The sequence below is a fragment of the Schistocerca nitens genome, chromosome 8 (assembly GCF_023898315.1).
Source record: "Schistocerca nitens isolate TAMUIC-IGC-003100 chromosome 8, iqSchNite1.1, whole genome shotgun sequence".
In the NCBI taxonomy this organism is placed as follows: Eukaryota; Metazoa; Arthropoda; class Insecta; order Orthoptera; family Acrididae; genus Schistocerca; species Schistocerca nitens.
In genome coordinates this window covers 351,161,268-351,187,281 of record NC_064621.1, presented here as the reverse complement: position 1 = coordinate 351,187,281, position 26,014 = coordinate 351,161,268, and the positions used below count along the sequence as shown (strand labels likewise).

The 26,014-nt window shown below is 42.6% G+C and overlaps 1 protein-coding gene across 1 annotated transcript in view; it reads left to right on the top strand.

Moving 5' to 3' along the window:
- LOC126198498 (venom carboxylesterase-6-like) overlaps positions 1 to 26,014 on the top strand; it is a 109,365-nt gene that overhangs the window by 59,687 nt on the left and 23,664 nt on the right. The window contains exons 5-7 of the mRNA XM_049934872.1: positions 1,044 to 1,243; positions 10,252 to 10,417; positions 22,506 to 22,687. Of these exons, the coding sequence (XP_049790829.1) occupies positions 1,044 to 1,243; positions 10,252 to 10,417; positions 22,506 to 22,687 (548 nt within the window). The remainder of the gene's footprint in view (positions 1 to 1,043; positions 1,244 to 10,251; positions 10,418 to 22,505; positions 22,688 to 26,014) is intronic.

Genomic DNA, 26,014 nt, shown 5'->3' with positions numbered 1-26,014 from the left:
GTTGCTATCGTCACTCACCCGTTGCACAGAAGGCTGATAGCGCAACGCTCGTTTGATCTGCCTCTCACTATAACCATTCTGACGAAAGGTGACATCGAGATGTGATAGCTCAGCCGGACGGAGTGGCCGAGCGGTTCTAGGCGCTACAGTCTGGAGCCGCGCGACCGCTACGGTCGCAGGTTCGAATCCTGCCTCGGGCATGGATGTGTGTGATGTCCTTAGGTTAGTTAGGTTTAAGTAGTTCTAAGTTCTAGGGGACTGATGACCTCAGCAGTTAAGTCCCATAGTGCTCAGAGCCATTTGAACCATTTGAATTTGTGATAGCTCAGCTGCCAAACTTTCAGGGTCTGAGATAACGTGGGCCCTGTGAACCAAGGTGCGAAGTAATCCTTCACGCTCAGCTGGATGGTGACAACTATCAGCTCGCAGATACAAGTCAGTGTGAGTAGGCTTCCTATATACAGAATGTCCCAACGTACCATCAGTCTTCCTTCTGACCAATACATCAAGGAAGGGAAGGCATCCATTCTTTCCCACCTTCATAGTGAACCGAATATTCGGGTGGATTGAATTCAAATGTTCCAAAAACCGGTTTAAATTCTCGCTACCATGAGGCCAAACAACAAAAGTATCGTCTACATATCTGAAAAAAACAGGCAGGTTTCAAGGTCGCTGACTCCAATGCACGTTCCTCAACGTCCTCCATAAACAAATTGGCCACAATAGGTGACAACGGGCTTCCCATTGCAACTCCATCAGTCTGTTCGTAGTGCTGACCATTGAATAAAAAGTAAGTGGAAGTCAGCACTTGTCGAAACAAATTTGTTATCAGACTCTGATATTTTAGTCACTTTTGATGTGGTTTTTCTTTTCACTCGCGTTCCTCTCTCTGATTCGTTGCAGCTAATTGAGGTTAAGTTTGGTGTCGAGTTAATAAATTTGTTTCGACATATGCTGACTTCCGATGTGGGTTGCAGGGATAATTTGGACTATGTCGTTTGGGGTGAAGCAGCTGCTGCCTTAGAAGCCGAACGTGTGCGCAGGTCTGTTCCGCGGGGTGATCATCCAGAACGGGCAGTCGGTGTCACCGTGGGGGATCTTCCCCAACGCCCGCGACATGGCCTTCCGACTGGGTGCGCTGCTCGGCCTGCAGACCAACGACTCCCAGGAGCTGGCGGCCTTCCTCAGGGCGCAGGAGGCCAGCGACCTCGTCGACCGCGGCAACGAGATCCTCACTGACGACGTGAGTATAGCTGGCAGCCAGGATGCGCAGCGCTGGCTGTCGTTGGGCCCACTGACGTCCCAGGAGGTCTAGCATCCTGTTTGGAACATCAGTTCTCCGACCGGTTAGGTACTGATGGAAGCTAATCCCTAATGTCCTAACTAACGCTGTACTTTCTTCTAGTTTCTTCCAAACAGTCATTTCCTCGGCAATTCTGTGAAGAACCTTCTCGTTCCTCCCTTACATAAGCTTCAGCGTAGTCTGTAACTTTTTATACCGACCCTCCCTCCTAAGTCGTTCAGGCGTATTTTCTGTGATGTTTCAGCAACCATCTACAGTCTCGTTCCTGCCGTGTGTCACTGGAATCCACCCAAGCAAATATGGCTCTTGTCGGTATTTCATGAGACATTCAGTGTCGACGATAAGCGTCAGTTTGTTTAGCGTTGCAAACAAAATGATTTTTAATGCGAAATTTTACGAGGTCATTCGATAAACCGGTTCCAAATTAGTATAGTGCGATATCTGTTTTATCGACATACATATTAACAGGGACAGTAAAACACCAAAAATAGCCGGTACTGCAGCAGCGACGAAGCAGCTCTGCTGCTTGGCGGTTAGGGTGTCCCTTATTTTTCGACTTAAGTATATATATAAACAAAGACTCTGTAGCTTACCAAACGAAAGCGTTGGTATGATAATAGAGACAATAACAAACACAAACACACACACCAATTTCAAGCTTTCGCAACCCACGGTTGCTTCATCAGGAAAGAGGGAAGGAGAGGGAAAGACGAAAGGATGTGGGTTTTAAGGGAGAAGGTAAGGAGTCATTCCAGTCCCGGGAGCGGAAAGACTTACCTTAGGGGGAAAAAGGGACAGGTAGACACTCGCGCACACATGCACATATCCATCCGCACGTATATAGACCCCGCTGTTTAGCGCCCGTAAGCCTCAAACACACACACACACCCACATGTATACAGACACCATCAGAGATATTGGCCTTTACATATGTCTGCTTGTGTCTGTATATGTGCGGATGGATATGTGTGTGTGTGTGTGTGCGAATCTATACCTGTCCCTTTTTCCCCCTAAGGTAAGTCTTTCTGCTCACGGGACTGGAATGACCCCTTACCCTCTCCCTTAAAACCCACATCCTTTCGTCTTTCCCTCTCCTTCCCACTTTCCTGATGAAGCAACCGTGGGTTGCGAAAGCTTGCAATTGGTGTGTGTGTTTGTGTTTGTTATTGTCTCTATCAACATACCAACGCTTTCGTTTGGTAAGTTACAGCAGTTTTGTTTTTAGATATATTTTTCCCACCTGGGATGTTTCTCTCTATTATATATATATATATATATATATATATATATATATATATATATATATATATATATATATATATATATAAAATTCTGCTGAGATCGAAACAATATAACCCCGGCCGACTTGAGTGCACTGAGTTTAGTATTATTCTAATTACCATTTATTAGTGATTTTAATTCGCTAATTACATTGTCCTAATGCACTCTCATCTTCACTTCAGAGACTTCGTGTCAATCAAGAGCAGAGGTCTGTTCTCTTGCCTGAAGATCATGAACACTAATTTTATTCAAGAATGCCCCTCGACAGGGATGATCAGCACCTCAGATTTGGATAGTAAAATGATAGTTAAGGACTTGTAAGTTGTTACTGACTCTGCAGAAACGTGCATTAAATTAACGCAAGATTTAGACGGACTATTGACTGTAGACGTGGCGCAAAAAGAATTTGTATTTTGTTGCGTTCAAGAACATCGTACACTGTAACTAGATGGCAAGAAAGAATCACTGAAAAGAAAACATTAAACGGATCCTGAGACATAAAAAGGCGTTTAATTTTCATTCTATCCAGGCATTACTACCTATTACACTAACGAAAAATTACGAAATCTAAAATTCTGATGTTAAAACATGTCACTCTAGTCGACAAGGGTGTCATCCCACTGAGATGAATTTTTTCCCATAGTAGATGTAACCCAAGAGAAAATATTTAAAGGATGAGCATGAAATTTTTCGAAAAGAAAGATTTTGGTGGGAAAATAAGGAACGTCCTAATGGCGGTGGCAGTCAGTGCAGGCCAGGGCGGCACTGTAGCTGCTGGAGTGCTGGTTATTCTTGGTGTTTTACTGCACCAGTTAATAAATGTAGATAAAACTAATATCACGCAAGAGTAATTTTGAACCGTTCTATCAAATTGGAACATAAGATTCCCCTTTAAAAATCCTTTTATTCGTAACGCAAAACAAATCAATATTTTCCCTCAACGCTGGGCTTCGCTTGAAAGACGCGATAAGAAGTATTTGTTTTGGTTGGCCCCAGCTACGCACTGCAAAACCGAAATTTCAGATACATACAGAAAAATTAGAGAAAATACGCCTGACGTCTCTTAGTGACGACGTCCTGTATGAGTTTTTTTTCTAAGTTGATTTTTTTGTCATGAGGATTTGAATGGTGACTAAGGTCTGTGTATGTGGGATGATACTGTACATCAGTGAATATTATGCTTCTGAAAATCTCAATAGATACAAACATTGTACACAGATTATTTTTAGATTTTTCCATGACATACAAACGAACGTTCAAAGATCTTTGAGTCGATAACTCTGCCGTTGTTGTCTCTGATGTATACGTAATGAGGTATTACAATCAGTGGTGTGTAAAATGTGGTTGACGTTCGTTAGTAAGCAGGGATCTGTGAGAGTGACAAACACAACCAGTTACAAACATTATTATCGTGACATGCATGTTGTAGATACACTTTGTCGATACCATAGAATGTTGACAACAAACCCCGAATTGTCACTGATGTGAGTGTAAACAATGGCAATACTCAATAAATGGTTCAAATGGCTCCAAGCACTATGGGACTTATCTGAGGTCATCAGTCCCCTAGACTTAGAACTATTTAAACCTAACCAACCTAAGGACATCACACACATCCAAGCCCGAGGCAGGATACGAACCTGCGACCGTAGCAGCAGCGCGGTTCCTGGCTGCAGCGCCTAGAACGGCTCGGTCACAGCAGCCGGCCAAGGGCAGTACTCCCAATCAGATATCAGGCATACTTGTCTACAATCACAACTAGGGAAATGACAACTCCATTCCCAAAAACACATTTCTTATCCAGTGAGACACAAATATTTATCTTCAAGAGATTGTTGTACAATATTCCTAGCCTGTGACAATCATGGTCTGAGGCTAAGTTAGTTGGTTGTACGGTACAGACTAGTACGCAGCTTAGGCACTGCTGTGGAGTGTCAGGTGTAGTCCACGAGTGGCGGATACTCTTCAGATGGCTAAGGTGCAATGACTGGATCTGTAGTGGAGGCTACAACTGGAACTGGAACTGGCGGTCAATCGAAACCTCACTGGAACTCTCTCGGTTTAAGCTGCAGAATGCCCAGTAACCTGGAGCCCAGTGATACAAAGTTCCGCACTATCAGTTCCGCGTAATGTGAAACATACACTACTGGCCATTAAAATTGCTACACCACGAAGATGACGTGCAACAGACGCGAAATTTAACCGACAGGAAGAAGATGCTGTGATATGCAAATGATTTGCTTTCCAGAGCGTTCACACAAGGTTGGCGCCGCTGGCGACACCTATAACGTGCTGACATCAGGAAAGTTTCCAACCGATGTCTCATACACAAACAGCAGTTGACCGGGGTTGCCTGGTGAAACGTTGTTGTGATGCCTCGTGTAAGGAGGAGAAATGCGTACCATCACGTTTCCGACTTTCATAAAGGTCGGATTGTAGCCTATCACGATTGTGGTTTATCGTATCGCGACGTTGCTGCTCGCGTTGGTCGAGATTCAATGACTGTTGACAGAATATGGAATCGGTGGGTTCAGGAGGGTAATAAGGAACGCTTTGCTGGATCCCAAAGGCTTCGTATCACTAGCAGTCGAGATGACAGGCATCTTATCCGCGTGGCTGTAATGGATCGTGCAGCCACGTCTCGATCCCTGAGTCGACAGATGGGGACGTTTGCAAGACAACAACCATCTGCACGAATAGTTCGACGACGTTTGCAGCAGCATGGACTATCAGCTCGGAGACCGTGGCTGTGATCACCCTTGTCGCTGCATCACAGACAGGAGCGCCTGTGATGGTGTACTCAACGACGAACCTGGGTGCACGAATGGCAAAACGTCATTTTTTCGGATGAATCCAGGTGCCATTGGTTACACGTCTCGATCACCTCTTGTCCGCATTGACGGCACTTTGAACAGTGGAAGTTACATTTCAGATGTGTTACGACCCGTGGCTCTACCCTTCGTTCGATCCCTGCGAAACCGTACATTTCAGTAGGATAATGCACGACCGCTTGTTGCAGGTTCTGTAAGGGTCTTTCTGGATACAGAAAATGTTCGACTGCTGCCCTGGCCATCACATTCTCCAGGTCTCTCACCAATTTAAAACGTCTGGTCAATGGTGGTCGAGCAACTGGCTTGTCACAATACGCCAGTCACTACTCTTGGTGAACTGTGGTATCGTGTTGAAGCTGCATACCTGTACACGCCATCCAAGCTCCGTTTGATTCAATGCCCAGGAGTATCAAGGCCGTTATTACGGCCAGAGGTGGTTGTTCTGGGTACTGATTTCTCGGGATCTATGCACCCAAATTGCGTGAAAATGTAATCACATGTCAGTTCTAGTATAATATATTTGTGCAATGAATACCCGTTTATTATCTGCATTTCTTCTTGGTGTAGCAATTTTAATGGGCAGTGGTGTAGTTGCGCTGCGCTAGCAACCTCAGCACCAGGCCGCTGAAATTTGCCGGCGGAGTCGCTTCACTTGGGCGTGCAGGCTGTTTACCCTCCGTTGCTGGAGTGAAGTGTTGCGACTTGAGGTAGCTGCAATGTATGATATACCAGTTGTGTGCGAAAAGCAATGAGTCAGAATTTTTATCTACCTAAGTTTTTATTTTTTTTTTCAATCAACAATATTGTCCACTTCAAAGTAGTTCCCTTCGGCAGCTATATACCGGCGGAGTCGTTGTTCCCAGTCTTGGCAGGTACACTGAAAGGCTTCATCTAGTAGGGCATTCAACATGTCAGACACTTCTTTTGAATGTTCTTGAGAGTCCTAAAATGAGGTCATTTTAAGATATTTATGAATTTCGTGAAAAGAAAAAGTCACAAAGACTCAGATCATGTGAACAGAGGGTCTGTGGAACAACAGGAATGCTTTTTGAGGCCAGAAGTTCCGTGATGGAAGTGGCCGTGTGACATGGAGCATTGTTATGATGCAGCATCCAATTGTCCGCAGTGTTCGGTCTCACTCGTTTCACGATTTTCCTTAGCCTTTAGAGGATATCACTTAGTAGACAGTTTGTCCCGGAGGAACAAATTCTTTCTGCACTATACCCCTACTGTCGAAAAAGAAAATCAGCATTGCTTTGATCTTTGATTTGCTCATTCGAACTTTTTTCGGTCGATGAAGTGTCTCAGTGCGCCATTCCTCACTTTTCCGTGTTGTCTGACGATCTTACTAAAAAATCCAGGATTTATCATCTGTGATGACTCAACTGAACCATTCGTGGTCATTGGCAATCTTCTCAAGAAGCTCAAATCATACATTTCTTTGACTGTCCTTCTGCTCAGTTGTGAGCATATACGGCACCATTTTGCCACAGACTTTCTAGTGTTATAGATTTTGATATTCACACACATTTAATCAAATATAACAGTAATGATGATAATGTCTGGCAGTGTGACTACGAAGGCTTTCCCGGCGTAATAATTGATAATATTCTTCTCGGGTGTGCAGCCGGATAATAACGTCATTTTGACACAATATTTCAACGGTCCACCTGGCCTCCATCTTCAGGTGAGGGTGCTGGTACACGATCTAGCCGGATGTCAGTTCCGGCGAGATCGTGTACCAGCAATCTCATCTGAAGATGGAGGCCAGGTGGACGGCTGAAATATTGTGTCAAGATGACATTATGCTTCGGTTGCACACCCGAGAAGAATATTATCATATCTGGCAATGTTTGCCGACAAGATAAAGAATGCAACCTATGACACTAGACTGCATACTTACCGCAGTTCTGCTTTGCCGTTTTTTGGTACGACTTGGAAAGAGAAAAAAATTAATGGATGATCACCGATTCGTCGGTTTCCGATTGTGTTCAGCAGACGTAACGTTTGATTACGCGAAGGTGGTTTCGTGACTGACCTTCGACCCGGATTGCCTTCACGCAATCAGAATCTTCGATGAAAATACCTAAGGGACCTATTTGAATAATAAAAAAATGAAAATGAATGCAAAATAGTGAAATTTTGTAAAATGTTATCAGATTGGAAATTGAACACATTAATGTCTTCCCGAATACAATCGAGATACCACGATGAAGAGCGAACCTGTAACAAAGCTTACATACACTGAAAAATCATGGTGAGCTTAAAGAAAAGAATAAGCAGAGAATTTCTGTAAAGTGAAGCATCAGTATATTCTCAAAGAACAAAGGCATTAAACTAGTAGACATTAACAAATATCCAATGAATACAAAACTTACCTTTTGATGTTTTTCTCACACATGGAGCAGTTCAAAAATCGCTGGTTTTGTCTGTCCGAGATTTCTTAAAAATTGTATGTTCTGGCGTGCCCATAAATACTTTTAATGTCACACGGTTTACCGAAGCGTTTTTCTTGGTGATTCACATGGTTTTTGACCCTAAATAAAATATAACTTGTAGCGGTGCTACATAACACGCCTCTACAAGTCGGCGACCGCCGGCCGCTGGTGGCCGAGCGGTTCTAGGCGCTTCAGTCTGGAACCGCGCGAGCGCTACGGTCGCAGGTTCGAATCCTGCCTCGGGTATGGATGTGTGTGATGTCCTTAGGTTAGTTAGGTTTAAGTAGTTCTAAGTTCTAGGGGACTGATGACCTGAGATGTTAAGTCCCATAGTGCTCACAGCCATTTGAACCAAGTCGGCGACCACACACAAATAGGGTAATGAAGTCTCTAGAACTTTTTCTTATCAAATGATGGATTTTCTTTCAAATGTTTCGCAGCTTATTGCTATAGAGCGCTGTGGCTATGATTTAAATATTTGCGCCCAGCGGGTATTCTGTTTATTTGAAATATTTTAACGCTGGACGCGCGTCTTGGTGTAGGGGCACATTATAAAATATTTTGTCTCTTTACACATGCGCTATAATGCTTAATATCTTTACGAACTACAGCCCGATGGCTGTTCCTCTCTTTTATGACAAATATCTCATTTGCAAAGTATCTGAAATCCAATAATATTAGCCGGCCGCGGTGGTCTCGCGGTTCTAGGCGCTCAGTCCGGAACCGCGCGACTGCTACGGTCGCAGGTTCGAATCCTGCCTCGGGCATGGATGTGTTTAATGTCCGTAGGTTAGTTAGGTTTAAGTAGTTCTAAGTTCTAGGAGACTGATGACCACAGATGTTAAGTCACATAGTGCTCAGAGCCAATAATATTGCAACCTGCAGCATGTGCAAAACTTCTGTGAAAATTTGATATATGATGAAAATGTTTAACAGGTCACCCGTTAGCTTTTTGTTAAACGTCGATCTGATCTCACAAGAGCACGCATATGTTCGACGTTTCCGTCGGTTGTTGAAGTTGTAGGTCTCCCTGAGCGCGGTTCATTTTCACTGTGTTCTCGGCCTTCCCAAAATGATTTGCACAAGCAAAAAACTTGTGCTCTTGATGAGGAATGTTCGCCATAGGCCTGTTTCAACTTTTCAAAGCTCACACTCGCTGATTCCCCAGGTTTAACACAAAACTTGATTGCATAGCATTACTCTAAATTCCACTGTTCCATTTTTATAACACACAACAAAAACACAACTTCACTGGTTGCGCTCTCAAAAATCACATAATGGCTGTATGGAGCTTAAACTCGGACTGAGCACCTAAGAAGGATGAATACAACGGTCTACACAAATAGAATAACGCAGCGTTGCCAGATCGCCGTAGTGTTATCTTTCTCATTACTTTTTTCACACACCTCGTAAAAGGCAAAAAAAAAGGTTCGGTTTGGGTTCATTCCTGCAGCATATATGCAACGTAGAGCAACTATAATGCGAGTGAATAAGCACCGACGTATAGGCAAGGGATTACTGTGGCATTCGTGTCCTTACGTCATACGTTTGTTAAATGCGGCGACGTTACTACCAAAAGCTTTAAAACAGGACCAACATGCTGTTATCCTTTTCTTGGCTGGTGGAGGACACATGGCATTCATCGTAGAATGAAGAATCTGTATGGTGCACCATGACTGTTGAACGGCTTCCAAGAGCCAGAGTGGAGGATTTGGACAGGTACATTTGTAAAGTGCTCCACTAAGGTGCGTGAGTCTCACCCAGGGTGTTGCCAAACTTGAGGATGTTAGAGGGGACCCTTTGCCATTTTATTCACGCACATCTCAATGGTGCATCCCTACCTCCCCCTTCCCCCCCGTGATGACGCCACAAGATGGCGCGAAAAAGAAGGGATGAAAATGCATAAGTGCCCTTGCCTACCACAGGTCACGTCCAAATTTCGGCGAATGGTTTTGAACAGTTTCTAAAGGCCCCAAACTGTACACAAGAGCTTAATTTACGGTCGTGCTGCCGTCCAAAGTTGACAGAGCACGTTTAATGCGAATGCAGCCTCACGACGTCTTTAGATAGGGGTTGGAACTTCCGATGGTGTCATCAGAGTCCGTCGTCGAGCCCGAAAGTGACGCACCATTAGGGGAGAAGATCGTAGGCACCTTTCAACCAAATTTCAAACTTGTGTTTCGCAATGGGAGACAATTACGGGGTTTCGAAAAAGTCATTCTTTCAAGGCGCGTAGTACTACATGGACAATATGGATAGATTTCTATTAGATGTATCTTAGGATGTGAAACAATGCGGCATACCACAAGTTTGTGATAATGTTCTTGACCTACTTTATAGATGAAATCTCATTCTATTTTTTTTACAAAGTAATTTGCATTTATGGCTGGTGTTTCAGGAGAAGGTGAAGCTATCGCATTTGGCCTTCGCTCCGGTTGTCGAACCAGACGTGGAGGATGCGTTTGTGAGAGAGCACCCTATCACTGTACTCAAAGAGGGTCGCTTCAACAAGGTGCCGGTTCTCACTGGAGTCGACTCGGGCGAGGGCGTTCTCTTCATATTCCGTAAGTCTGCTGTCGGATACGTTTTGTGGAGGTGTCGGACTCAGACCATTGACTTAGAATCCTGAATCCTGGCCGGTGAGCGTTCTACAAGGCTTTTCTGCAATTATTAGTTGGTCATAGACACTACTGATTCCATCAACAATGGACATTCAGGTGAAAGAGAACCTCACACCTCAAATTTTTCGAAATCACAAGGAACATCTGACATATCAGTAATTATCAACGACACATGAATAAACATTAACGTCAGAATAATTAGCTGAGGTATAAAATTTAATAGTTGATTAAAACCATGTGTCGACGTATTAATTTTCGGGTAATAATTTTAAGGTGATGACTTGTTTGTAATTACTAATATCGTTGTGTCTGGACTTCATACAATATTTACTTCCCAATTAGAAGTTATAATGGCAACACAGAGCACCATAAAAACGTAAGAAACTTCAGCACCAACAACTAAATTATAGGTTAATGATTTTGCTTTCACATTCCTATGGAATAAATTCCACTGAATACCTATATATAATACTAATCTGTATTGGAAATGAGATAAATGTCGAGATGGGAATACGATTAGTGATGGAAAAAATAGCTTTTAGGAAGAAATATGTAACATCAGCCTCAGGCCCAAACAGTTTACAATGCTGATGGCGACTCGTAACATTGTGGTCTTTAACAATTATGAAAAGATCTTTGTAATAGAAGTCATAAAATTTCTGTAAATATGGGCTTTCTCTAATTTTGACGTCTTTATGTTACAACTGGCAAATATCTTTCCTTCATTCTGAGTGTTCCCTTTCATGAAGTACTAATTTTTTTCTTTACATAGCCGGCCGGTGTGGCCGAGCGGTTCTAGGCGCTTCAGTCTGGAACCGCGCGACAGCTACGGTCACAGGTTCGAATCCTGCCTCGGGCGTGGATGTGTGTGATGTCCTTAGGTTAGTTAGGTTTAAGTAGTTCTAAATTCTAGGGGACTGATGACCTCAGATGTTAAGTCCCATAGTGCTCAGAGCCATTTGAACCATTTTTCTTCATACATATTTGCAAGCATAATCATTAACTGACTAGTTGTGTGACACCTTTTGAACACATTAAACACCAGCTTGAATACGAACGCTGGGTTATATTCACTTGTCATCGGGGGACATCTTATTGGAATAATCTTGAATACTAGGGAACTGCATTGATACTGAGATAAAAAATTGTGACAAAAAGCAACCAATGGTGAATTTTTTATGTTACATTACATTATAATACACTACCTTAATACTTGTTCCATAGATCATGAATATGACATTTCGTAATGATTTGGAACGTGTCACTTTGACATAAGCTTCCTTTACACAATATTATTATTTCTTTTTCACTTACTACTTCACATCTAAAAATTCATCTATTGTCATTCAGAAATTCTTTTAATTTGTTTTTAAATGTTGGTTAGCTATCTGTCAGACTTTTAATGCTATTTGGCAAAAGACCAAAGATTTTTTCGGCAGCGTAATTCACCCCTTTCTGTGCCAAAGTCAGATTCAGCCCAGAGTAGTGAAGATCATCCTTTCTTCCAGTGCTGTAGCTATGCACTTGGCTGTTATTTTTGAACTGGGATGGGTTAGTAATAACAAATTTACTAAGTGAATATACACACATCAAGAAAAGTTTTGCATCACCTCGGCTCCGAGAGTTCCAGAACCTGTACAGAAAATTGGAATAGAGATCAGCATAAACATCATTTCCGCCCTTTTTATTGCTCATGAAAACCACACATTGCGTGTTGTACCACCATACAGCCAAACCTTCACAGGTGGTGATCCAGATTGCTGTACACACCAATACCTTTAATACCCAGTAGCACGTCCTCTTGCACTGATGCATGTCTTTATTTGTCGTGACATACTATCCACAAGTTCATCAAAGCACTGTTAGTCCAGATTGTCCCACTCCTCAATGGCGATTCGGCATAGATCCCTAAGAGTGGTTGGTGGGTCACGTCATCCATAAACAGCCCTTTTCAATCTATCCCAGGCATGTTCGATAGGGTTCATGTCTGGAGGACATGCTGGCCACTCTAGTTGAGCGATGTCGTTATCCTGAAGGAAGTCATTCACAAGATGTGCACGGAGGAGGGGGGGGGGATAGGCGAATTGTCGTCCATGAAGACGAATGCCTCGCCAGTATGCTGTCGATATGGTTGTACTATCGGTCGGAGAATTGAATTTACGTATCGTACAGCTGTTACGGCGCCTTCCATGACCACCAGCGGCGTATGTCGGCCCCACATAATGCCACCCCAAAACAGAGGGAACCTCCACCTTGCTGCACTCGCTGGACAGCATGTCTAAGGCGTTCAGCCTGACCGGGTTGCCTTCAGACTCGTCTCCGACGATTGTATGGTTGACACTCATCGGTGAAGAGAACGTGATGCCAATCCTGAGCGGTCCATTCGGTATGTTGTTGGGCCCATCTGTACCGCGCTTCATGGCGTCGTGGTTGCAAAGATGGACCTCGCCATGGACGTCGGGAGTGTTGTTGAGCACCATGAAGCCTATTGCGCACCGCTTGAGTTGTAACAAGACTTACTGTGGCTGCACGAAAGGCATTATTCAACATAGTGACGTTGCTGTCAGGGTTCCTCCGAGTCATAATCCGTAGGTAGTGGCCATCCACTGCATTAGTAGCCCTAGTTCCTGTCTCTCTGTATCTCCTCCATGCTCGAACACCATCGCTTGGGTTCATTTCTACACACCTGGACACTTCCCTTGTTGAGAGCCATCCTGGCACAAAGTAACAATGCGAACGCGATCGAGCCACTATATTGACTGTCTGGACATGGTTGAATTACAGGCAACACGAACCGTGTACCTCCTTCCTGGTGGAATGACTGGAACTGATAGGCTGTCGGACCCCCTCTATCTAATAGGTGCTGCACAAGCATGGTTGTTTACATCTTTGGGTAGGTTTAGTGACATCTCTGAACAGTCAGAGGGACTGTGTCTGTGATACAGTATCCAGAGTCAACGGCTATCTTCAGAAGTTCTGGGAACCAGGGTGATGCAAAACTTTTTGATGTGTGTATGTATTGAGGAGGTACTGTGAATATTCCAAGTTACTTAGATAAATGTCTGCAAGATGATCTTCGGTGGGATCCAGCGGTTATTATCATTACACGCTTTTGTGCAAAGAATACTTTTTCTCTTAATGATGAATTACCCTGCCATATGAAATCAGCGAATGAAAATAGGCATAGTAGGCTAACTTCCTGATATGTTTATCACCAAAATTTGCAGTAACCCTAACAGCATAAGTAGCTAAACCTAACCGTTTCAGCAGATCAGCAATATGTTTTCACAATTCAATTTCTCATCAATGTACACACCAAGAAATTTTGTATATTCTGCCTTAGCAACAGTCTTCTGTTCATATTTACATTTATCAGTGGTGATATGGCATTTGCTGTAAAGAATTACATATACTGTGTTTTCTCAAAATTTTGTGAGAGTCCATTTGCAGAGAACAACTTCATGATTTTCTGAAAGACTATATTTACAATTTCCTAACTTGTTTCTTGTTTGTTGGGTGTGATTACTATACTTGTATCATCAGCAAAAACAACTAGCTTTGTGTCCTCATGAGTATAGCGTGGCAAGTGATTAATGTATATTAAGAATAATAAGGGACCCAAGACTGAATCCTGATACCTCCCAAGTTAGAGAACTCTGTTGATTTTTGCAGATTACCTGTACTGTTAACTTCAACCTTCTGCGTTTTTCCAGTTAATTATGAATTAAACCATTTGTGCACTGTCCCATTCATATCACAATGCTTAAGCTTATCTAGAAGAATTTCATTATTCATACAGTCAAATGCCTTTGAGAAATCGCATAATATTCCTGTGGTTGCTGTTCGGTTATTTAAAGCATTTAATATTTGATCAGTGAAAAAATATATATAACTTATTCTATTAAAAAGCTTTTCTGAAAATAAAACTGACATTTCGTTAGTACTTCATTTTTACAAAAATATATTATGCTACTCCTGCATACATTACTTTTTCAATAACTTTGGATAAAGCTGTCAGAAGTGAAATATCGCCATAGTTGTTAGCATCAACCTATCCACTTTTTTTATGCAACGGTTTAACAGTAGCATATTAGAATTTATCTGAAGAAATGCCCTATTTCGGTGAGCTGATATATATATATATATATATATATATATATATATATATATATATATATATATATATATATATATATATATATATATATATATGGCTGAGAAAACTACTCATCTGTTGTGAACAAGCTTTTAGTACTCTGTTAGAAATGCCATCAATTCCGTGTGAGCTTTTACCTTTGAGTGAATTTATTATTTTCCTAATTTCTGTAGGTTAGGTGAGTTGAATTTCAATTTTAACAAATTGCATAGGTACTGCCTCTTCCATATATTGCCTTGCATTTTATGATGAATAGCTGGATCCTATTTTCTCTACAAGACTTAAAAAATGATCATTAAAATGTTTTTACGTCTTACTTTTTGTTAACAATCTCTTCACTGAGTTTGAGAAAAATACGGTTTTCCTGTGCTCTCAGTTGTCTGTTTCCCTTTTAATTTTATTATCAGATGTGCTAATCTCAGATGTAATGCGTATAATTCTGGACTTTTAATAACTTTTCTTAATACAGTGCAGTAGTTTCTATAATGTTTCAATATTTCTGTATCATTTCTCCTCATAGCTATAAGCTACATTTCCCTCTTCTGTTTACAAATATTTTCATCCCTTTAGTAAGTCATGATTTTGTAGATGGTTTCATACAATTATATTTCACTTCCTTATTAGGGAAATAGTTTTCAAATATACTCAGAAACGTATCATGAAGTAGGTTAAATTTTAAATTAGCACCAGGTTCGCTGTACACCTCATCCCAGTCTAACTGTCACAAGCTTTCCCTAAAATTTTCAATTGTTATATTGTTAATTGAACGCACTATTTTGGAGGACTGTTTTGCGTTACTATATGGAGTTATGTCATATATTGTACAAAGCTGTTCATCATGATCAGACAGACCATTCTTAACAGAAAAAGTATTTATTTGATTAAATTTATCTTGATCTATAAAAACATTGTCTATCACTGCGGTCCTTTCCTGTACCATCCAAGTAGAAAAATCAGTAACTGACGTCAAATTGAAAGAACCAAATAATACTTCAGTGCCAATATTTCTATCGCACTCTTACAGAAAATCTACATTCAAATCCCCACAAACAATCATTTTCTTCCCTCTGTCTGACAGATAGCACAACAAATATTCCAAGTTTTTCAAAAATAGCTGAAAATTTTCCAATGGGGACCTGTACACGGCTAATGTTATAGAATTACCATTATTTAGTTTAAGATCGCACGCACATGCTTCTATATGTTGCCCTACACAAAATTTCTTAGTTTCCAAATTTTTCAAACTATGACAGATTTTAACATATATGGCAACCCCCTCCTCTTTCCATAGTGTCTCTACTTAAATGTGTTGTGTGATGTCCTTAGGTTAGTTAGGTTTAAGTAGTTCTAAGTTCTAGGGGACTGATGACCATAGATGTTAAGTCCCATAGTGCTCAGAGCCATTTTTCTACTTACATGTGCTGAAAGCATTTACCCTCTTACATTTACGTTTTCCATACCTGTGATTATATGATATTCACACAGCCCCTTAGTTTACAAATCGTATAAACGAACAAGAAGCTCACCTACTTCATTTTTTAATCCTCTGATATTTTGATGAAATATATTAACATTATTTTTCACTGTGATTTTACGAGAATCTCGTGACATGCTAACATTATTTTTCACTGCACTTTTATGAAAATCTAGTGATATTTTAATATTTCTATTAACTGCCTGCCTGAACTTCTCATTAAGCTAAATTTGATTCAAAGTTGAATCATTGGACACTGATATTAGCCTAAAAAAGAGGTACTCCCATGAGTTTCAGTGTCCCACCCTTCAAAATACAGAATTGACAAAAATGTTCTTCGTTTTTTTCCAACTTAAGGGATTTGCACACACATTCCGACAACTGGTTAATGTGCTCAGTATGGGGTCTGGCTACCTCTGGCAGCAATACACAGACCAGACAATGACGGGCCATGCTGCGAATGATGTCACTAGTCTCGTGTTGAGGCAATAACGCCCATTCTTTCTTTAGGAACTGCTCACAATCTTGGAGAGTGGTTGGTGGATGCTGACTTGATGCAAACCGTCTTCCTAGTGAATTCCAGGCATGCTACTCGTATATGGGGTTCAAATCGGGAGAGCGAGCAGGCGACGCCATGCATGCAACATCTTCCGTTTCCAAGAAAAATCAACCACCTGTGCTATATGAGGTCGAGCATTGTGGTCCACCAGTAAGAAGTCTGGGCCCACGGCACCTCGCAACAACCGCAAACGAGATCCCAAGATCTCGTCACGATACCGGAGAGCAGTTAGACCTTGCCGATTCACCCGTATAATTTCGTGAAGAGGTGTTCTAGAGGTAACTATTACAATATTAGGGATCCTCCACGATACCAGTCTCCTTCCACAATATTTGGGTCCCGAAATCGTGTTCCACATTCCCTCTACGTGCGAATCCCTCGAGAATCACTTTCCAGTCCACTGTTAGAGTGTCCAAGTGGCATGTTGATGACTCCATTCTAGACGTATTCCACTGTGAAGACGCATAAGAGGTACACATACAACAGGTCTCTGACAATAAAGGCTGTTCTGCTGAAGCCTTCTGCAAACCCGTTTACCTCGATACAGCACGTCCAGTAGATGCTGCGAGGTCATATGCCAGTTGCCGTGCAGAATTAAGTCGGTACTATCCTGCCCTTACAACGAAAATACGGTCATCTCTTCTGAAGTCACACGTGGTCGCCCTGCCTTGGTCTTCGGGATACAGTTTCGGTCTCTATAAACTGTCGCCACATCCGAGGAACAAAGAACGATTCACATTAAGACATGAGGCCAAATCAGTTTGCGACTGTCCTGCTTCCTTTCTTTGTATGGCCTTCCACTGCAGAGAGTCTGGTAGGAATCTTCTCTGAGCCATCCTGCACCGCCTGTGACTGTGTACACAGCGATTGTGGATATCGGGCTACCCGGCAACACTACCTAGTTTCGTAGGTGCCCTGACATCATCGTTGGCACGGTTGTCCGTTGACTGGAATGCCATCTTCCGCGCAGAACACCATCGAACGGACTTCTGGTTGAGAGTTCGTACAGGGTGTTTCAAAAATGACCGGTCTATTTGAAACGGCAATACAAACTAAACGAGCAGCGATAGAAATACACCGTTTGTTGCAATATGCTCGGGACAACAGTACATTTTCAGGCAGACAAACTTTCGAAATTACAGTAGTTACAATTGTCAACAACAGATGGCGCTGCGGTCTGGGAAACTCTATAGTACGATATTTTCCACATATCCACCATGCGTAGCAATAATATGGCGTAGTCTCTGAATGAAATTACCCGAAACCTTTGACAACGTGTCTGGCGGAATGGCTTCACATGCAGATGAGATGTACTGCTTCAGCTGTTCAATTGTTTCTGGATTCTGGCGGTACACCTGGTCTTTCAAGTGTCCCCACAGAAAGAAGTCACAGGGGTTCATGTCTGGCGAATAGGGAGGCCAATCCACGCCGCCTCCTGTATGTTTCGGATAGGCCAAAGCAATCACACGATCATCGAAATATTCATTCAGGAAATTAAAGACGTCGGCCGTGCGATGTGGCCGGGCACCATCTTGCATAAACCATGAGGTGTTCGCAGTGTCGTCTAAGGCAGTTTGTACCGCCACAAATTCACGAAGAATGTCCAGATAGCGTGATGTAGTAATCGTTTCGGATCTGAAAAATGGGCCAATGATTCCTCTGGAAGAAATGGCGGCCCAGACCAGTACTTTTTGAGGATGCAGGGACGATGAGACTGCAACATGGGGCTTTTCGGTTCCCCATATGCGCCAGTTCTGTTTATTGACGAAGCCGTCCAAGTAAAAATAAGCTTCGTCAGTAAACCAAATGCTGCCCACATGCATATCGCCGTCATCAATCCTGTGCACTATATCGTTAGCGAATGTCTCTCGTGCAGCAATGGTAGCGGCGCTGAGGGGTTGCCGCGTTTGAATTTTGTGTGGATAGAGGTGTAAACTCTGGCGCATGAGACGATACGTGGACGTTGGCGTCATTTGGACCGCAGCTGCAACACGGCGAACGGAAACCCGAGGCCGCTGTTGGATCACCTGCTGCACTAGCTGCGCGTTGCCCTCTGTGGTTGCCGTACGCGGTCGCCCTACCTTTCCAGCACGTTCATCCGTCACGTTCCCAGTCCGTTGAAATTTTTCAAACAGATCCTTTATTGTATCGCTTTTCGGTCCTTTGGTTACATTAAACCTCCGTTGAAAACTTCGTCTTGTTGCAACAACACTGTGTTCTAGACGGTGGAATTCCAACACCAGAAAAATCCTCTGTTCTAAGGAATAAAGCATGTTGTCCACAGCACACTTGCTCGTTGTGAACAGCACACGCTTACAGCAGAAAGACGACGTACAGAATGGCGCACCCACAGACTGCGTTGTCTTCTATATCTTTCACATCACTTGCAGCGCCATCTGTTGTTGAAAATTGTAACTACTGTAATTTCGAAAGTTTGTCCGCCTGAAAATGTACTGTTGTCCCAAGCATATTGCAACAAACGGTGTATTTCTATCGCTGCTCGTTTAGTTTTTATTGCCGTTTCAAATATACCGGTCATTTTTGAAACACCCTGTACGATTACATCGTGAATTAGACATAGGGCGGGGAAACAGCTTTAATTTTGGACTACAGTGTATAATATGAACAGAAATGGTCTTATAATATTCTCTTGAGATATGCCAGAAGTTTTACGTCAAGAGGTTTATGCTCGTTAAGAATTATATACTGACTTCTAGTTGCTGGGAATTCCTCAATCCAATTACAAACATGAACTAATATTTTATACGCTGATATTTTCTTCACTAAGCGATAGTACGGAAATGTATCGACATCACATGGGCGCTGGTATATACTGCCTTTAGGGTCTCGTGGAAGAGCATAGAGAGCCAGGTTAAACACGTTCATGATATGGAATCCATACAATCATCGTTAGAGATAAAGTTGGTGACAAAGTGATAAATACTTAAAACAGTACTGAGATAAAATTTTGTGCAGGCTGTTCCTTCTTAGAATGGTTGAGATCACGAAGCAACCCTTCTGTCCTTCCTTCCGTCACTTCCCTTCATCCCTTACCCAGATCAAATGATTTCGTGATGTATTTCTGTTTGTCTACTCTAAACTGTAATTTTTAATTTTTCTTCAGGAGGTCACTGCTATATCGTGTTCTGCGAATATTTTTGTTAATAACGCTCTGTTGACCTTTCCAACATCCCAACGCCACTACCACTACGCCACCAGGTGACTTGTAACAATACATAGTTTTTCTAATGGCAGTACCCAGTCAGTTGCCCGCCGGGCTAGCCGCGCGGTCTAACACACTGCTACTCTAGCGGGAAGGCGTGCCGGTCCCCGGCACGAATCCGCCCGGCGGCTTAGTGTCGAGGTCCGGTGTGCCGGCCAGCCTGCGGATGGTTTTTAAGGCGGTTTTCTTTCTGCCTCGGTGAATGCGGGCTAGTCCCCCCTATTCCGCCTCAGTTACACTATGTCGGCGATTGCTGCGCAACCACTGTCTCCACGTACACGTACACCATAATTCCTCAAACACGCAAACATTTGGGATTGCACTCGTCTGGTATGAGACATTCCCAGGGGGGGGGGGGGGGGGGGGTCCACTGGCGGCCGAAACGCACAATAACCCTGGATTCGGCGTGGGGCGGCGGAGGGGTGAGTGGAATGCTGTAGCCTGTTCTGGGGTTGTGAACCACTGAGGTTCTATGGCGGGCGAAGCCTCTCTGTCGTTCTAGTACCCGGTTCAACCCCTAATACACCCTGTCAGTTGAGCAGCAATGTCAAGACTGAAATTATGTGACATCATATCCTTTGTGAAGTCTTCTTTTGTCTGGTAAGTAAACTGTTTTGACACTACGTTAATTGTAATGTTGTTCAGATGTTGTGTTTTCACTTTTATGACAATTGGTGATGCTTTTGCCAGATATTCTGAGCAGAGACTATGCCCGAAACGCATAAATGAAAAATTCTCACTCTGCAGCGGAGTGTGCGCAGATATGAAACTTCCTGGTAGATTAAAACTCGAACTCGGGACCTTTGACTTTTTCGGACAAAATTTGTTTTCTCCTCAAAACTGTATTTGACAAAATAACGTTACAGAAATATATCACAGTAACATATGAAAAAAATAATCAGTTTATGAATTGTTATGCACATTTTAACGTATTCACACTCGAGTGTTATGTGTGAACAGGTAAAAGTTCCGAATTCGAGTCTAGTCCGGCACACAGCTTTAGCCTGCCAGGAAGTTCCACGTTAGCGCACACTCCGCTGCAGAATGAAAATTAATTCTGGAAACATTTCCCAGACTATGGCTAAGCGTTGTCTCCACAGTATCCTTCTTCCAGAAGTGCTAGTCCTGCAAGTTTCGCAAGAGGTTTTTTGTGAAGTTTTGAAAGTAGGAGATGAGATATTGGCCGAAGTAAAACCGTGAGGACGGATCGTGCACCGTGCTTGGGTAGCTGAGCTGGTAAAGCCCTTACCTGCTAAAGACAAAGGTCCTGTGTCCTAGACTCGGTCTAGCACACAGTTTTAATCTGGCTCGAAATTTCAAGAGAACTGCGGACACTTATTTTCAGAGGCCAAAAATCGGTGAAAAAGGCGTGATCAGTATTCACATAATGGTCACAGGCGTCCAGTACGACTTTTTTTTACAACTTAAACTAGATCTGATTCAAATTATTCAGGACGTTCTAGAGTTATGACCGTACGTCACCAGTTTTTGACCTCCTCTCACAAATAGGGGCTCATGGGGAGGGAAGGGTTTCACGTCCCGTCGACATCGAGGTCATTAGAAATAGAGCAGAAGCTCGGGTTTTGTCAAGGGTGGGGAAGGAATTCGGCCATGCACTTTCAAAGGAACCATCCCTGTGTTTACCTGGAACGACTTAGGGAAATTACGGAAACCCTATATCAGGATGGCGGGACACGGGTCTGAAGCGTCGTCCTGCCGAATGCGAGTCCAGTGTACTAATCACTGAGCCATCCCGTTCGGTAGAGGATCCATTGGGTGTCGTCCCCTTACGATAATGGTGTTCTAATACTGTGTCGTATACATACCATGTTAGGTTGAATTTAATCCAGAGCTATACCGGAATACAAAAGCATAAACTCTCTCTTTCTCTCTCTCTCTCTCTCTCTCTCTCGCCTCGCCTCGCCTCGACCGCGTCACGTCGCAATTTTCAATTCTGAGCATGCAGTGAGTACGTAGAGTACCCCACGACGTGCGAAGTGGTACTGAGGGGCTCCACCTCATTTCGTGCAGCCTACATAACGTAATTGCATGTGTTTCCTTCTTCATGAGAATGTTCGGCGGCACACTGCTGGTGGAACAGCGACACTTCTCCAGCGTTTTCGATGGGAAATGTTTGACCACGCATCATACAGCTCGGATTTGGCTCCCTCTGATATTCGTCTCTGCGCACATGAACCGCTGTCTGTGAGAACATCATTTTGGCAAACACAGCGAACTGTAGACCAGCGCAGGAGATTGACGGAAAGCGCAGGTGGCTGCTTTCTATGACGAAGGTACTACGCTACGACAAATGTCTAAGTCAGGGCGGCGACTACTTAGAGAAGCAGTTGGAAGGTTGTAGCTAATGTGGCAAATAAAACATTTTTGGTTTTAACTGTGATTCCCACTTCGCGACCGATCGGAGGGTGAAAAAGCAGTCGTACTTTCACTCTCTCTAAAATACTTTAGATAAGGCCAGATGTCTGCGAATTTCTGTGCAGAAACGAAGTTGCGTGTGAATGTTAAAAAAAAAAAATACAACGTATCGAACTTGCTCCCAATTATTTTTTCTCTGAAGCTAATATGAACAGTGTACTGTACCCGTCCTCTGATCTACAGGTGACGGCTACCTGACAGAGCCGGAAGTCCTGAGAACGTTCAACGAGAAGTTCGAGGTCGCCACGGCGCCGGACATCCATCTGCCAACGGAGGAGGAGCGGATAAACGCCACGCGGGAGCTCCATGACTTCTACTTTGGGGAGGGAGACATCACACTAGACGATGCGCAGTCGCTTGTCAATGTGAGCAGACTCCAGCGAATCTTCTCTGCTCTTTGTTGCACATCTTCTGTGGGACCTTGGTCTTCATTTCTTTCAAACTAGACACTGATGGTAGTTTGTACTCTTATTATACTCTTATTATCTTATTATATTAGATACAGGCTACCAGGTATATGCCATTTTCCTTGACTTCCGGAAGGCGTTCGATACAGTTCCGCACTGTCGCCTGATAAACAAAGTGGCTGGATTGAAGAGTTTTTAGCAAACAGAACACAGCATGTTGTTCTCAATTGAGAGACGTCTACAGACGTTAAAGTATCCTCTGGCGTGCCACAGGGGAGTGTTATGGGATCATTCCTTTTCACAATACAGCCGTGCGGGATTAGTCGAAGTGGCGTCAAGTGGCGCCCGGAGAACGGTCTAGTCACACGACACAGTGCTGAAAGCAAACTGCAGTTTTTCGTTATCTTGGTTACATGAGACTATGGTCACTTAGGGTGCACGACATGTCGCATTACCAACCAATGTGCAGTCCTGGTTGCCACTCGGTAGCAGATTACGGGTGATATAGGCAGATACCAAGCGAAAAGGAAAGATAGGAAGAAAAGTAAGAAAGAACAAAAAAGTGAGTACGATATGAAAATGACGCGCCGAAGTTTTTGAAATAAAAAAAATATTTAAATGAATTCATTGAATAAAAGTTGTAATCCAAGTCTTTTGATTAGATTTAGAAATAAAAGAAAAATTCGTGGTGTTTGTGTAAAATCTAACCCATGATCTGCTACACATCAGGTATATGCGCTAACCACTACGCTCCGCTACCACGTGGTTGGAGATTTTGGTAGTTACTTTCTTCCAGTTACGATAAGTGAGAATAACAAGGCACGAGATAACCTAACATGCTACCTTCTTTTACATACTAGCAACGACTAAACGACCAAGGAATAAACAACAAAACCTGTTCATCAGATTTACGAGTCCTTGACGTTATAACGCAATACTCTCGTTTCTTTAGCCGCAACTCTGTGGCGAAATATTAATGCCACCACAAAGTTTTATTTATGAGTCTAGTGACTCAGTCGCAACGATGAATTGCAGGCTCCAAAAATTCGACTTCACTTAGTGTCATGCGAAACTGATCTGATGTAAGCCCATCTCTGTGATTATAATAAATGTACATGTGATACTGAATGGCGTTTTGTGCGAAAGGATCGAGTAGTGTTTGGTTGGTGCTTTGGATGAAACGTGTATATTTCATTAGAATCTTTGTGTATGTGTTGTTTATGTGTGGTTTAGTTGTGTTTATCATGTGTGATGGAATACGAAATAAAAGGACCAGATTTGGGATCCAAACACAGGAAGAAAGAAAGCTGGACAAATAATTGGAAGTGAACTGACCAACTGTAGTGGCAGTTTGGCAACAGCGAACAGTTTTGGTGCGACCTTGAGCGTCCTGATAGGAGGAAACCAGTTCCAACGCATGAAATGTCAGCTATAAAGTAGTTTTAATCGGACTGTAGTTACTCTGAAGAATTATTGTATTTACCAAACGCACTTGGATCCCTGCCACCGAAAATAGTTGCTGTTATGAGATCACCAGCTTACATGCAGCAACTATACAGCCCCGTCACTGGGACAAATAAGGCTAGGCAACAGCTATGGAAAAAATAGATGGCAATACAGATTGGCAACATCTTGCAATGATTTAGCGAAAGAATTTTTAAACTACTTAGCTGGAGTGTGAAGATTGTGCGATGCAATATAGGTCAGTGTTCACTTGCACTGTTCTGTCTTTAACACTAGCATAGTCCTAGATCCAGTGAATGGTGACTGACATCACTTGTATAACATCCAGTTTGGAACCTCTTGGCGGCGCCTGTAGAGGTGTCGTGAGTATCTCGCAACACAGTCCTCTGTTGAGGTACTGCAATATTATGTCGAGGTTCTGACTACCACCGAGGGCAGGCCTCTGTGGCCGAGCGGTTCTAGGAGCTACAGTCTGGAACCACGCGACCGCTACGGCCGCAGGTTCGAATCCTGCCTCGGGCATGGATGTGTGTGATGACTTTAGGTTAGTTCGGTTTAAGTAGTTCTAAGTTCTAGGGGACTGATGACCTCAGATGTAAAGTCCCATAGTGCTCAGAGCCATTTGAACCATTTTGAACCAACGAGGCCACATAGCAATCGTTTTTTTCTAATTTTTTATATTTATGGTACGTGAAGTCAAGAACTAAGACATCAGTTCCCTGAAACATGTCGATACAACTGTAACAAATTATCTAGAAAATCGACTTTGAAGTTTCTGAGAGCATTTAACACGCGAAAGTAAGGTAGAGTTTTCGACAGACAGTGTGACTCTGTGGTGGAATACCCACCTGTACCGCAAGGTTAAATTTTGAAACAAGGTGCATTTTTTACGAGCATTTAGTGAAGCATGATAGACATAAATATCGAAAAAATCAGTAGCGCTCGAGACTGCTTATCACTCGAACGTTCCATCAAGCCTCGTTTTGTGGTCATTACTTTTTCCGTTTTTCTTCTGTTCAGTTCGAATGTCTAAGATTTTAAATATAAAATTCACTGAATATATGCTAATTAACACATATAATTGCCATTTTTATGACAGATGCACATCTTTTTATTTCTAATTACGTGTCTCAAACAAAGATAAAATTTTCGTAGCAAATACAAAAACTTAATTACCAATATTTTATAAAAGATTGTTAGTAAGGATTCTTTAAATTAAAAGAAACACTACAAATTAAATTGATTTTACACTTCACAGCCAGGAATTGAACCAGAGCCACCTACGTGGCACGCGAGCATTCTACCACAGAGCCAATAGGCCCATCGAAAGAAAAAAGACCCTCATTTAAGATATTAAAAACTCTCGGAAATCTTGAAAGTTGATTTTCTCGCAAATTTTTGAGAGATGCATGGCCTTTGATGACTGATTATTGAGTTCTGAAGTTTACGCACCATAAATACAAAAAATTACAAAAATTTAATTGCTGTGTGGTTTCTTTTTAAGTGGAGCTGTGTTTCTGCTTACGTCCACGTTTCGTGGATAGATGTACACTTGAGGGCTATTTGTGTGGCGTAAGTGACTATTACAACTCCATCTATCACAAAGCGAAAAACTAAAACATTCATATTTCTTTACGTACTACACGAATATGTAATTAAAAATGGGGGTTCCTATTTTAAAAAACGCAGTTGATATCCGTTTGTCCTATGGCAGCGCCATCGAGCGGGCCTACCATAGCGTCATCTGGTTTCCCGCTTCAAGCTAGACAAGTTTCGTTCTTTGCAATTTTTTTGTTTGTCGCTTATTTCGTGAGATATTTG